Here is a 13927-nt window from a genome sequence, read left to right on the forward strand (position 1 = left end):
ACTTCTGTGATCAATGATTTTTTTAAACGTCTGGACCTTCGATCTCCGGAAACTGTTAGCAAAAAGTCCGGAAAACCGGATTTTTTCCGGAGCACAATCAGCCCTGCAAATCCCCTGCCATGCTTATGTAAGAAAGCTCATATACTCCCCCCCCCTGCTTTCCACTTAACTTAAACATTTATTATAGTAATCCAATTTTAGGATTAAATTCAAATAAAAGGTTTTGAATGATTGAAGATTTGAGAATTTTTGAAGAAAAAAAATTTGCACAAAACTAAATTCACATTTTCATTCATTTTATAATAGTGTTTCGGGATCTTAAATGTTTTCCTTCTGTGGTCAAATCTCTAGACAGCTGAAGAAATGTTTCCAATTCTTTCTTTTCTCAAATTTAATACCAAATTTGAAAATTTTTCAATTTTCAATTTTTTTGCAACACTTTTCATTTGTAATAAAAAATAACTAATAGTAAATTATTTTAATGTCTTACCTAAGCATCGCTCATATCCCTCCCCCACCCCAGTCCTCAAAAATAAGCAAATCATAAACTCTTTCTCTTAGGTGCTTGCATAACATTTAAACTGCCCTTACTACACAGATTTTTAAATATACTAACAGAAAACTAATCTTAGTCAATAGCCATCAGAACAATTAATTTTAAAGCAACTGGAAAATTGAACTAATGAAGTCACTTCTCAAACCTTTGCAAAATAATCCAGTTTTATTAAAATATTTTGTATGTAAAAAAATTCTTTAAAAAGAAACAATTTGTATTACAAAAATATTACAAAGTCACTTCAACAAAATTTTTCTAAACAAAAGAATACATTTTACTTCTTTAAGTTCGCTTAAAAATCCATAATCCATTTAAAATCAGTTTTACAATTATAAATTATCTACCACCACGAATTGTATACAAATATATTAACAGCAACATTTTTATTAATATATTATCTAGTGAATTGGATATATGAAAATCTTGAATCACGTTTAATAAAACTGAGGCATTTATTAAAATTTGATCGTTTAATTCCAAAACAATTTGTTGGGATATTATTAAAATAATAATAACAATAGAAGTTATTCTTTGGACAAAAGAGATATACTCAAAAATGTCTTTAATTTCCTAATTACTTTTAGAGACATTCAAAAAGATGCAAAAAGCAAAGTTAACTTTAGGAAGCTATTTTCTTTGATTATAGTTCTATGAACCATATTTCCCAAATTAAGGCTTATTTTGAGAAGGAGTATCTTAAATATGATAACAAAATTTGTAGAAAAAATATTGCATCGTGATACAGGGAAATTAGATCAAAAGTTAATCTTGGTCTTCATTTTCTGTGCACTATATACCTTAAGAGTACTTATAAAAAATTGTAAATCATACTTAAGAAAAAAAATTTATAACCCAGGATAAAAATGAAAGAGAGGTATACCATGAACAAGATGGCTAGATAATGTGGGAAAGTATCTGAGAGGTGAGGGAGAAAATAGTTAGAGAGCAGGAGGATTTGTCATATTGAGATAAATAAAGTTGCCTGATCCAGCCATGACTTTGAATAAGCTGTAGTGCTGGTAGAAAAAGAAGAAAGTTAAAATATTCATTAAATGGGTTAATTCATTAATAAAGGTAAAATAGCTAGTCATTGTCCTCAATAAAGTCACATAAATATTTATATTTTGGAATTTTTAAAAAGGAATACAAATGCTATTTATCAAAATGTTCAAATTTTGATTCGCTGTCACCGCTTTAAATAGTTTACAAATTAAATATTTTTACTTACAAAAAGTACAAATACAAAAATAAGGATGTGTACATACTAAACTTTTGAAAATCTCAACATTATTTGACTTTAAATAGAGATCATTTCTTCTTCCCTTTTAGATTTTCGATATACTTTTCCAAAACTGCTTGAATGGAGTCTTGGGAAATGAATTTAACAATCGACTCCTGCTCTTCTTTCTCATATGATATCAACTCATCCACAAAAGGTTTACGCAGGCTGTTTTTGGTCATCTTAAAAGCAATTTCTACAAAAAAAAAAACATGGTTTAAAATATAAATATAGGCCACATACAAATATTGTTATACTTGGAGGAAACTTGTAAAATTGTGGCAATTTAAGACGAGGAGGGAAAGCCAAACATGAAATACAGGGATTGGAGAAAATTATGGAAACTCTTCTATACTAACACATTTCTCAAGAAATACTTAAGAGAATTAATTTATAACTTCAGAAGTGCTTAGATCATGTGATTTTTTATGCATATCAATGAAGTTCAAAGCTTTCAGAAGTTTGATGGATGGGTAATGAATTACGAACAAAAAAGAAAGTTCTTGAACATTAATATAAAAAAATATAGCAATAAGCTTATAGCTTGTATAAATTATTTCAGTAATAATACGCAATAACTGCACGAAATTTTGTAACCTCTGCTCAAAACATTTAAGGAGATACGAGATACGGACATTTTTATAAAAAAACTAATATTTTTGCTTTGTGATTTTTTTTTACTGTAACTACAGAAATATTCATTAAAATTTAAAGAAAATTTTTAAAGCAAATTTTATTAATATTTTCAGAAAAAAAAACATTGAAAATTGCGCAGCATAAATGTATTTTAAGAAATTCTTTCACACATCGCATGCATGGAAAACATTAAAACAATTTTATTTACTAATTTTGTTCTGAATCGTATTTGGTAACTCATTAAAAAAATCCGATTTGAATATCTTGAAACTTTAAAAAGTATAATATATAGTCAAATTTTTAAAATTCGATTTCTCAAATATTATTTGACGCATTTTGCTCAAATTTTGTATTTTGTCATATAAAATTATATTTTTTAAAATTATGTAAAAAAATTGCATAACAAATAATTTAATAAGTTTTGGACTATTATTAAATAAAATAATAAATATTTACTAAAAGTCATATTTTACATGGAATTACCTTTGGATAAACAAATTTTATAATGGTGTCCAAAAATGTTTCAATTAGCTTCAAAAGTTCTCGAGGTATGGCGAAGTGTGTAAGAAGTAAAATTAACATTAAGGGGTCCAAGCTTTGAACCACTCTCATGAACAAACCAGTGGGACATTATTTCCCAGATTGCAACTACCCCCTATATTTTGGTGATATCATTGGGTCCTTGAACTTGAAGATCTGATCATTAGATGAAAAGTTATTTAGGATAGTCCATTTATCTTTTTTGCATTGTTCATTTTCTCCTTAGTAATGGTTAAATATTTTATTAATAAACAAAAGTGATCCTAACTCTTAGTGAATTTATGGTTACTACCAACAGATTTATAAAATAGTTTAAAAAAGAAATACGTATAATAATAGCAATATGACTCAATTCAAGGATCAATATGACTCAAATCAAGGTTAATTCAAGGATTAGTACAGTCTAAACTTAAAAGGAGCCAAACGAACGAAGAGTACAGGTGACATTTCAGAATTTTTTTTTAAAATTTATTGTGGAAAATTATTTTTTCAGTCTTATTCAAATATACAACATTCATTTATTTTATCAAGCCTTTTTCATTCTGAATCCATCTTAGTGGGTGAGCGATGAAAAGTATAAACTGAGCGCTTTTGGAATGGAAAAACAATCAAAGTTCATTTGGGAAGAAACAATTGATGAGTAACCTTAAGAAACCTGCTTTTTGGCAGCAAATTAAAATGATAAGTATACAAATACTATGACACAAACAGCTTAAATGTAGTTAGTTAGAGATTTCTAGATTACAGCAATTAGAAGTTAACAGGCAAGAAACAAGGGCAAGGCATAGTCTTCAATTCTTATTGTGAGGATCACTAATTCAAATTTGCAAAATGTCACCAAGAACATTAATCCCTTAAGCTCTTCTTCATACATTATTTAACATACCAGGAATTTTTAAGAATTGCTCCATCTGTTCCTCAGCTTTTTCCTGTAATTGAGCAGGAGAATCTACAACTTCGTGAATCATGTTCAATTTCAGAGCTTCTTCTGCAGTAAACAATGTTCCCCATTTCAGAGCATTTTCAGCATTACGAAAACCAATAGTGTTGACAAATACACTCTCAAACCTTAAAATATACAATGTTTAAATTATTCAATGTTTAAATGTTGTTCATCCATAACTTTAAATCATCTGAGAATTTTATAAGGAGACCATAAAAAATTATCTGATAAAGTAGTATTCCTTTTTAATATATTACTATATTTCTTTAACAAAAATCAATCAAGTAAAGCTTGGCGTAAAAAAAAGACAATATTTCTTCAAAAGTGCTCATTTTCAGGGCAGATTTTGTTAGTATTTTTTATTACAGAACTATACCTGACTTATTAGTACTATACCTTATTTTCAAAAGTCGAGATATTACAAAATTTTAATTAAATGTATTTTATTAATTTAATGTCTTTCACTCAGTTAAGCCGTCATTTATCTTTAAATGGAAGATATTGAAAGTATAACCAGCCACATTTCATTTATCTGAATCTGTTCTTCAGTTACATTTCAGCCAATGTGAAAAAAATAATATGGAATATGTTACATTTCAACCAAGAAACAAATATCTTGCAAATGTTTCAAATCTGACAGATCTATGGGAAAGAGTCAATTAAAGAAAATAAATAATAAAAACAAACAAACAAGTAAGCAAAAAAATATTTACATCTGTTACTGTGGTAACAAATATTGTTTTATATCATATTAGACATAGCATTTCAAGGGCTGCTAGTAAATTTGGACCTTAAAAGTTGGTACTTATATCACAATACAGGGCTCATTTTATATATCTATTAATTTTTAAAAATACATTTTAAAAAAATATTTTCCAAATTAAAATACTAAAGAAAATAATGCAATTGTTGAATTGAACAACAATTATTGTTCAATATTGTTTCTGAATATATATAAATTAAAAATTTAAGATTTTTTAAGTTTTATTATGCACACAAGATGCACATACATAGAACCCATAATATAAGAAAAAACAGAAAAAAATAAGAGGAAAAAAGAATTTCAAAAGAAAGGGAAAAATTATGAAAATAATTAAAAATTTAAATTGAAATAATTTAATAAAAATTTAAAATTTGGTAATCCTGCAACTTAGTTACGAAAATATTTTTAAATCATTTTTGCAAGTCATTCTGTAAGTACACAGCATTTTTTTTCCTTCTCGCTTTGCATGTTATTGCTTGTTTTTTATTTGTTATTTTTAATATTTTTTTTTAATTTCTGTGATATTTTTACATGAGAAATTTGTGTTCACGAATCAATATCTTTTTTTTTCTGTGGTGCTCCTCTCACCATTGTATTGATTTATTTAACTTCGGCTTTATTTACACAATATTAAAAAGCACTATTTTTGCAAATATAATCATGTTGTAGAAAATACAAAATTATTTATTCAATGATATTATAAATAAATTTTAGACTTTATTAGTTATTTTTCAAAATGAGCTATGATAATATTGTAAAACAATTTATATCAAATTTAAGCAATCGAAAGATATGTCAAACAATAGGTGTGGTGTATATATACCCGTATATTCAGAAATATATATATATGCACACATACATACTTACTCAGAAACAACAATGAACAATAAATGATATAATGATATTCGATTCAGCAATTGTATTATTTAGTATTTTAAATGAAAATTGCAATTTCAAAAATTAAAAGATAAACAAAATAAATCATGTGTAGTAAATAAAAAATCATTCTCACTACATATAATTACTTATTGAGTATTGCCACAAATAAATAAATTTTTAGCATTTATCATTACTGATTTTTCAAAACAAACTATGCTCGTTTATTTGTTTTTATTAAAATCTATACCTATCCAGGTTGCAACAAAAATGCGACAGTCACAGACTCATTTGTGAAGACACGTGTGACTCTCGAGACACTGATACTCCCCCAGAGGTCTACATGAGATTACAATGAAACATTTAATTTTTGACCCTGAGATGAAAATATGACATATTCACATCTCAAGTTAGTCACACTGTGACCTTATTGAGAGATGAATAAGACACAGTTCCATCAGACTGTGACCCTGTTGAAACATGAATACGTCAAACGGTAACCCTTTTGAAACATTATTATGTTACATCTTCATCACACGTCACTGCAACAATTAAATGTCTTATTGTGGTCTCGTATAATAGAGTCTCCATGACTGTCCCACTATAGTAACAATCTGATAACGGCGCTATCAGGTTACTATCTACATTGACTTAAATATTATATAATTAAATATAATATAAACATAATAAAAACAACAACTCACCATTTAGGAGCAAATATTCCCTGTAAAGTAATAAAAAGGTATATTAAAAATAAGAACATTTCAAAAAATTCACACAGTACATTAAAAAAAAAAAAAAATCAAGAACCAACTATCAAAAATAAGCACTGTTTAAGAGCACTGTTCATATTAAAATTTTTTTTAAGGATTTTAAGAACCTATATGTACTATGTAGTCATGTTTTATTTTAAGCTAAAATATGTGAATTAATAAAATTCAACCAGATTATTTTGAAGTATAAGAAAAATTTCGCACCAGTCGAGTTTCGTTGAGGCCAATTGTAGTTCTAGGTTTCACCATGATACTATGATCACAACTAAGTGTGAGAATACAACCACCAGCTATAGCATGTCCCTAAGTAAAAGAAAGTATTTAAGTGTCATTCTATATAAATTGTTCTATAACTACCACTAATAACTCAGTGAGAAGTCTTATATTTGGAATCATCATTACTTTCACAAATACAGCAAATAGATTTTTCTGAATAATGGATCATTAAGGTAAGCAAACATCAAAACATGCATTATCCAATAAAAAAATAACAAATCAATGATAGTTGACATCAACTTTACACAACGTTTTCAAGTGGGTTGAATGACATTTAATTAACTAAAGAATGTTTAACATAATAATATAAATAAAAGTCAGCAGATGACAATCTAAATTTCCTCTTTCATGAATAAAAAATGTTTTTTTTTTCACTTTTTACCATTTGACCAAAAAAAATAAGCAGCATAAATAATCTGATAAAAACAACATTAATAACGAGTCTATTATATTGATAAATTAACAATTTAATTTTAAAAAAAATTAATATAAAATAGGGAATAGAATTGAGTTCAAAACATTTATAAATTGAAAGGAAGCAAAATTTGTCTGCTGGTGTATTTTTTTTTCAAACACTATAAATATTATTAATATAAAAACTTAATAAAGACTATTAATATTAAAACTATTAATATCAGGCACTTCATTAATATTCATAGTTTATTCTTCTCCCTGTTTTTTTTCCCCCTGTACTGCTCTTGTCTTTCAATAAGTCTTTTAGTGTGCTTATTGTAGAAGAATAAGTGTTTAGCTATTGGAAAAGAAGCAGGAAAAAATAAAAAATATTATTTTACTGATAATTTTTTTAAACACATCACGTGCGTAAAAAACAAAGGATTCTTTTTTTTAAAAAAAGAAAAGATATTTTTTATTTTAAATGCTAGAAAGTGTCCGGAAAATAGACATTTTATATTAAGGGTTGTGATTACATGATATCCTGTTTAATTTTTAATACTAATGTAGGGAAATTTATGGGTCAGAATTTAATTACAATGATACATATAATTAAACTCCTTTATGAACAGTTGGAACAAAAAATGTTATCAAAATTACTCATAAAAATAAAAATTTACAAGTATAATTAAAACTGAAAATTGTTTCCACAATAATACTAATAAATTAAAAATTTACATTAACAGCTGCAACAGTTATGAGTGGTGTTACATATAGTGTCTTCCACATATTTTGGAGAGCTGTCCAGAACTGTTTCAGTCGTTCTTTCTCAGGCTTGTACATTTCATTTATGTCCAATCCAGCAGAAAATATAGTAGGAGAACTCTAAAAATTTTAAAATAATTTATTTAAATACAATACTTATTCGATAATATTAACTTTATTTCCTTTAATAGAGATTTTTTTTTAATAAACTATCTAAAACTATTATATTTATTTATTAGTTCTAAAACTATTTTTGTAGCCATAAAATTACAGTGCATACAATACTTAGAGGCAGTAATAAAACTATTCCTATTTATTATACTCAGGATTACTATTACTTAAAAACTTATTTTACAAATTTAAATCTGTTCTTATTTTGTAATCTACACATTAAAAAAATAATAATAAAAATGTATATAAAAAAATATAAAATTTTAGTTGTTTAAAATTTCATAAAAACCATCATCAATCAAAATTCTATTGCTTCATCTATAACTTTACTCCTGGTGAAATACCAACTTGAATATTAAATATTTTTTTATTACACAAAGTTATATTAGGTTTATTTTTTCGATAATTCAAAGACATTTTTGCTCTACTAGCATTAAAGTTCAATGATATGTCAATTTTTACTTATTTTTTATATAAAGTTTGATAAATCTTTAGCAATTTCAAAAAGATATCCAATGAACAGCATAGGAATTGAAAAAAAAAAAAAACAACTTTCAGAGGTGGTGAAAATATGACAATAAAAAGGAAGAAAGTTTATCTTAATTTCTCTTCATTTCATAACTGTTTAGACAAAATCACTGAATAAGTACTAAAGCAGCCACATTTTGAAGATAAGAAACCTAAAATGATTCTCTTTCTTCATTTTTGGTACTTCTTCAATAGCATTGAGTGATTAATTCCCTTCTTACTCACTATACTTCTTCAGATGGTACTGTTATTACGGTCTGCAGTTCCTCAGGGTGCTAATTTGAAATGGTTGATGAAAATTTAAACTCTTTTGTTTTGGAAATGTGAGATGTTTGATGAAAGTCAGGACATAAAAAGATTTCATATTAAAAAAAATGAATATGTCAATATGTATCTTTCAAATGTATGTTTCAATTTTGTGGAAGTTGCAGCTCTAATAAAATAGCTATTTGCTAGCCTCTGATAAAGGTATTTTGAATGAAGGCATGTATCTAACATTAGATGATTTCAAACATAACTAAAGCTTTAAAACAAGGAAAAAACAGAGTTCTCAAAAGTTTAAGTGTCAATAATAAATCTAAACCTATTTATTAAATAGAAAAGAGTAACAGAAAGATGTATATCACTACTCATTTTCTCCAAACACTCTTTTAATAGTTTCGAGGGGGGGGGGAGAAGAAAAAGAAAATGGCAAGAATGATAATTATATTTTATTCAGTTTCAGATTAGAAGAATATTCAATCCCTTGAAGCATGTTTTGGCTCCAGATGATGCTTTAAATTATCAAAGTTTAATTGTATTCATAAATTGTGCCTCGTCGTATCATATTTTTCAACACTCATTTAATTTCAGAATAGTCATAGAAAAATTATTACATCGCTTTTGCTTCTTCAGAGGTAAAGTCAGTGAAGAAAAATGGAAAATAGAAATAAAATATAACATAGGAAACATAGAAATAAGACAAAGGAAACTTAATTTATTTGATTAAATATAATTAAAAAAAAATTTCAGTTTTATAAAAAATAGTTTAATTTCAAACCAAACATTTACAGCAATCACTTTGAATTTTTTCTAGTTTTTATGACTTTCATGATAAATTAGAATATAAATAAATTGGGTACATAAATGAAATAAATTAGAAGCCAATTAAAAGAGAAAAGAAAAATTCCCATTGTGAGTAAACAGTGGAAAAATAATTTTGAGTGTCCTGTATCCACATATGATTAACAGTGTAATTAGAATATATTATTTATTATTAAGGTTTTCACTGACTTAAGAGTACTTGTTCTATATATTGACTTAAGAGTACTTGTGGAAAAAATATTAGATAGTATCTTATTAACCCTTTAACAGTAATCAAGCTAAAATTAACAAGTCATATTACTTTAAATTACAAAAAGTGCAAGAATTTGCAATCAATGTTCAACAAATACAGAGTTATTGCATCATAGAATAGAATACCCATTTTACATTTGTAAATATTATTTTAGAAATGAAAATGTTCTTAAATAAATATACCATGATTACAGTTAAAAGAATAAATGCTAAAAATATTTTTTTTCTTCATATTATTAAATTAAAGAGTTAATGCTCTTGGATATCATAATCAGGTTTCACTTCGGATGCAGTATATCTTGCTGAACTCTACACAATTTTCAAAACTGTCATAGTTTTTGGTTTATTTGAAATATAAATGAGAGTGTAAAAATAATATATATAGCGGTAATTTAAAGTGTTCTTACTGTTTATAGCAAACATGTATTTTTATTCAATTTAGTCATTTCAAGAAAATTGTTTTGTTTTCCATAAAAAATTGCCATATAAAGACAGAAACTTGCTTGAAAGCGCATTCATCATTATGCTATTTTTGTAATTTTTTTAATTCTATAATACACTGGTTATCATAAATTAAGGAAAATTCACAAAAATCGCGATAACTCTTTAAATTACACATGGAATTTTATGAAACTTACCCACAATATACAACACATAGTAAGGTATTAAACAACATAAAAAGAAATTATCAGACATTAATAGTAGTATAGAAATTAGCACATGTATAAAATAAACAAATTGGAAGTATCGGTTTGCAATAGAAAAAGTACCTTTAATATGGAATATGATTGCCTCTAGAAGCAATACAGCACAAACAGCGATGTGTGATGCTTTCAATTATGCGGTCTATCAGTTCAATAGGAAGTGAGAGCCATTGCTCTTGTAAAGCAGTTGCAAGCGTGGCAAGGGTCTGAGGGGGCGGATTGATGGCAGATACACGCCTCCCTAGAGCATCCCAAACGTGCTCGATAGGATTCAAGTCCGGGGATCGAGCTGGCCACTCCATGCGAGTAATTGTTTCCTGTTGAAGATAATCATCAACAATGCGAGCTCTGTGTGGTCTTGCATTATCGTCCTGTAACAGGAAGCAATCACCAATTGCCCCGGCATATGGGCGCACATAAGCATCAAGGATGTTGTCTCGATAAACCTGAGCATTCACGGTTCCCCTTGGAAAGACATGGAGGTATGTGCGCCCTCCTAAGGATATGCCTCCCCAAACACAGACACTGCCTCTTCCGTATGCATCTCTTTCACGGATGTTTGATGGATGATAACGGGTCCCAGGTTCTCTCCATATCAAATAACGTCTACTGTCACTTTCTAGACTAAACCTGGACTCATCCGTAAAGAGAACAGGCCTCCATTGATCTGACGTCCAGTGGACATGTTGTCGGGCCCACTGCAAACGGTCTCTCCTATGGCGTGATGTGAGCGGCACGCAAATGGCTGGTCGTCTCGCATACAGACCACCTTCGTGGAGCCTTCTGCGCACAGTTGACGTTGACACCAACCTTCCGGTGGCTGCAGCAAGAGAGGATCTAAGATGTGTCGGAGTAGCGGTTCTATTCCTGCGTGCACTTAATGTCAAATATCGGTCATCGGCACTGGTCGTAACAGTTGGCCGTCCTTGACTGAACCTCCTAGATGCCGAATCTGTGGTTTGAAATTGCCTCCAAAGTCTATGAACCACAGATGGACTCACATTTAGCCATCTGGCCACTTCTGATTGACTCTGCCCTGCCTCTAGTCTCCCGATGGCTCTCCATCGTAGTTCTTCAGGCAAATGATGCCTAGAGGTCATTATTACGAATTGGCTATCTCAGATTTTCAATGTCGCAATCACAGTAAAATTTGTGTGCTTTCTCTCAAACTTGGACTTTTATGCTCCAGGCAGATGACGTAAGCCGAGTGCAGCGCCACTAATTTGCATATTGCAATTTTACTCAGCTACTCTTAGTGGACAACATATGCAAATTTTGCACGGTTTGGCTTACTTTTGAAAGAGTTATCGCTATTTTTGTGATTTTTCCTTAATTTATGATAACCAGTGTATTATCATTCATCTATTTAAAATATGAAATTTAAAAGAAATTTTGTTTTCAGTGTTAAAATTAATATACGTAGTAGTATAATCAAAATCAAACATGTAAATTATTTTTCAGCAGCATTTCATTATAAAAAAATGCTTAGAACATAAAATATTTCATTTATTTATTTGACACTGAATTAAGTACTCAACATACAACACTTAACTAAGCTAAACCATCTACCCACTTTACCCCACCTCAGAAAACAAATCATAATAAATAGAATTTTGAAATTTATTCTTAAATTTCTGGGTAGATCTGCTCTGTAGTTATCCGTCTACCATTTTAAACTGAAATTGATAGTTTTCGACAGCTTTTAATGACATTAGAAGAACATTCATCAACATACTAAACTAGCATACTATATAAGATCATAAACAGATAGTTCCTAAACATAAATTTTTTTTTATCTGTTTCTAACACTGAAATTAAAATGATTTTCCCAATCCTAGAAAATGTTTCTAAAAATTTTAAACATATTATCTAAATTTAAAAGGAGAAAATATATGTTTAATAACATTTACCCACTTTACCCCATGTACCCACTTCACCCTGCCTGACACTATATCTCTTAATTTACCAATTGTTTTCTGTCTTCTTTACAATGATTAGATTTAGATTTGTTTCAGCTACAAAAATGACAGTGTGATCTGTACACAAAGGCTTGGACTCTAAAAAATTGCTTTAAGCAGAATGGGATAAATTAAAGGTAGAAGCCTTGCGGCCCAGTGCTAAAAATTTAAATGAGCATTTGCCACTGTGCATCATCGCAAAAGGCAGTCACTTTATGATCAATAAATTTTTTTTATTAGTAAAAGTCTAATTTATTTATTTTTAATCTAAATTAAATTTTAAATTTCATATTAAAATATAAAAATAAGTCATATTAAAAAATGTTTGTTCATTTTTTTTTTAACACATCCTATAATAGCAAAGTTTACAGCAAAGTCATAAAAATATACTTACAGATGACAAAATCATGCCTCTGAATTTTTTTCCTTCGAGTTCCTTAATGACTGATGTCAATTCATTTAGAAATTCTAGATTTAAACTATTAGCTGGTAATCTTTGCATTGTTACACATGCAGTTTCTGAAACAAAAGTAAGGTTAGGTACTTATATGAAATTTGAGAGGTATTTCTAAAAGAGTACTAAACAATAGACTAAATAATTGCATTGCTAAAATAATCACCAAGGCACCAAAGGAATATTGAATATATATAGAGAGAGATGTTCCCCTGGGGAAGACTTTGAGTTTTACCCTTCAAATTGGTCTTATTCTCTGCTTTTCTTTTTTTGAATTTTTTACATGCTACTATCGAGAATGCATCAAAACTAGAAGATTTATCTGGCTCTGGTAGACGTGGAAAACCTTCCAGAACTTTTTAAATATGTTTAAAGAAAGATATTTGAAACAATTACGATAATTAATTTATCATGCAGAATACTATTTTAACGACTTCATAAATAAAACTTAAGTTGAATAGCAAATAAATTAGATCTATCAACAACAACAACAAAAAAAACTTTTTTTAAAGAGTTCAAACTAAATTTAATTACATAATATTGGTTCAATAATTCCAAAATATTTATTTTATTATTTAACAAGAACAAAACTAAGTTACTAAAATTTCTGATGTGCTAATTATTTAATCTCATTGCAAATAACAGGGATCTTAACTGGTCTATCAAACAATAATAAATTTATATACTCTTTGATTCATTTTCAACTACTTGGATCCACTTTTTTTCTTTACTTGTAGTACTTGAGTTAAACGAAGCATTATAGAGCAAGCTATGTGGTTTAATAAATGATCTCAAATAATTAGTTTTTGAAAGCATTGTAGCAAATCAATTAACGAAATTATTGAACTAATAAGCGATAACACCTTAAAAAAGAAGCGATAACAAGAAAACAAACAATCAAAAGGGGTATCACGATTGGGAAACTTATATAAAGTAAGATTTTGAGCTTGAAGCTTTCATTTGAGCATTTAAAGTTT

At 28.2% G+C, this 13927-nt stretch overlaps 1 protein-coding gene across 1 annotated transcript; it reads right to left on the bottom strand.

Moving 5' to 3' along the window:
- Nucleotides 1–702: 702 nt before the first annotated feature.
- Nucleotides 703–13857, bottom strand: LOC107449625 (enoyl-CoA delta isomerase 1, mitochondrial). Its single transcript, XM_016065211.4, has 7 exons — nt 13637–13857; nt 12891–13015; nt 7774–7920; nt 6571–6669; nt 6298–6317; nt 3898–4079; nt 703–2031 (listed from the first exon to the last, which is right to left on the bottom strand). The coding sequence occupies exons 1-7, from the start codon at nt 13764–13766 to the stop codon at nt 1865–1867; spliced, it is 870 nt and encodes a 289-aa protein (XP_015920697.1). The 5' UTR covers nt 13767–13857; the 3' UTR covers nt 703–1864.
- Nucleotides 13858–13927: the final 70 nt, after the last annotated feature.

This window comes from Parasteatoda tepidariorum, chromosome 2 (genome assembly GCF_043381705.1).
Source record: "Parasteatoda tepidariorum isolate YZ-2023 chromosome 2, CAS_Ptep_4.0, whole genome shotgun sequence".
NCBI lineage: Eukaryota > Metazoa > Arthropoda > Arachnida > Araneae > Theridiidae > Parasteatoda > Parasteatoda tepidariorum.

What these genes read in the sequence shown, in the direction of transcription:
- LOC107449625 (XM_016065211.4), bottom strand. Translation starts at nt 13,766, where the DNA reads ATGCTTTCAAAAACTAATTATTTGAGATCATTTATTAAACCACATAGC. An exon ending in GCCTCAACGAAACTCGACTG is followed by an intron (nt 6,318 to 6,570) that starts GTGCGAAATTTT and finishes ATTACTTTACAG; the next exon opens with GGAATATTTGCTCCTAAATG. An exon ending in GGAATATTTGCTCCTAAATG is followed by an intron (nt 4,080 to 6,297) that starts GTGAGTTGTTGT and finishes GTATATTTTAAG; the next exon opens with GTTTGAGAGTGTATTTGTCA.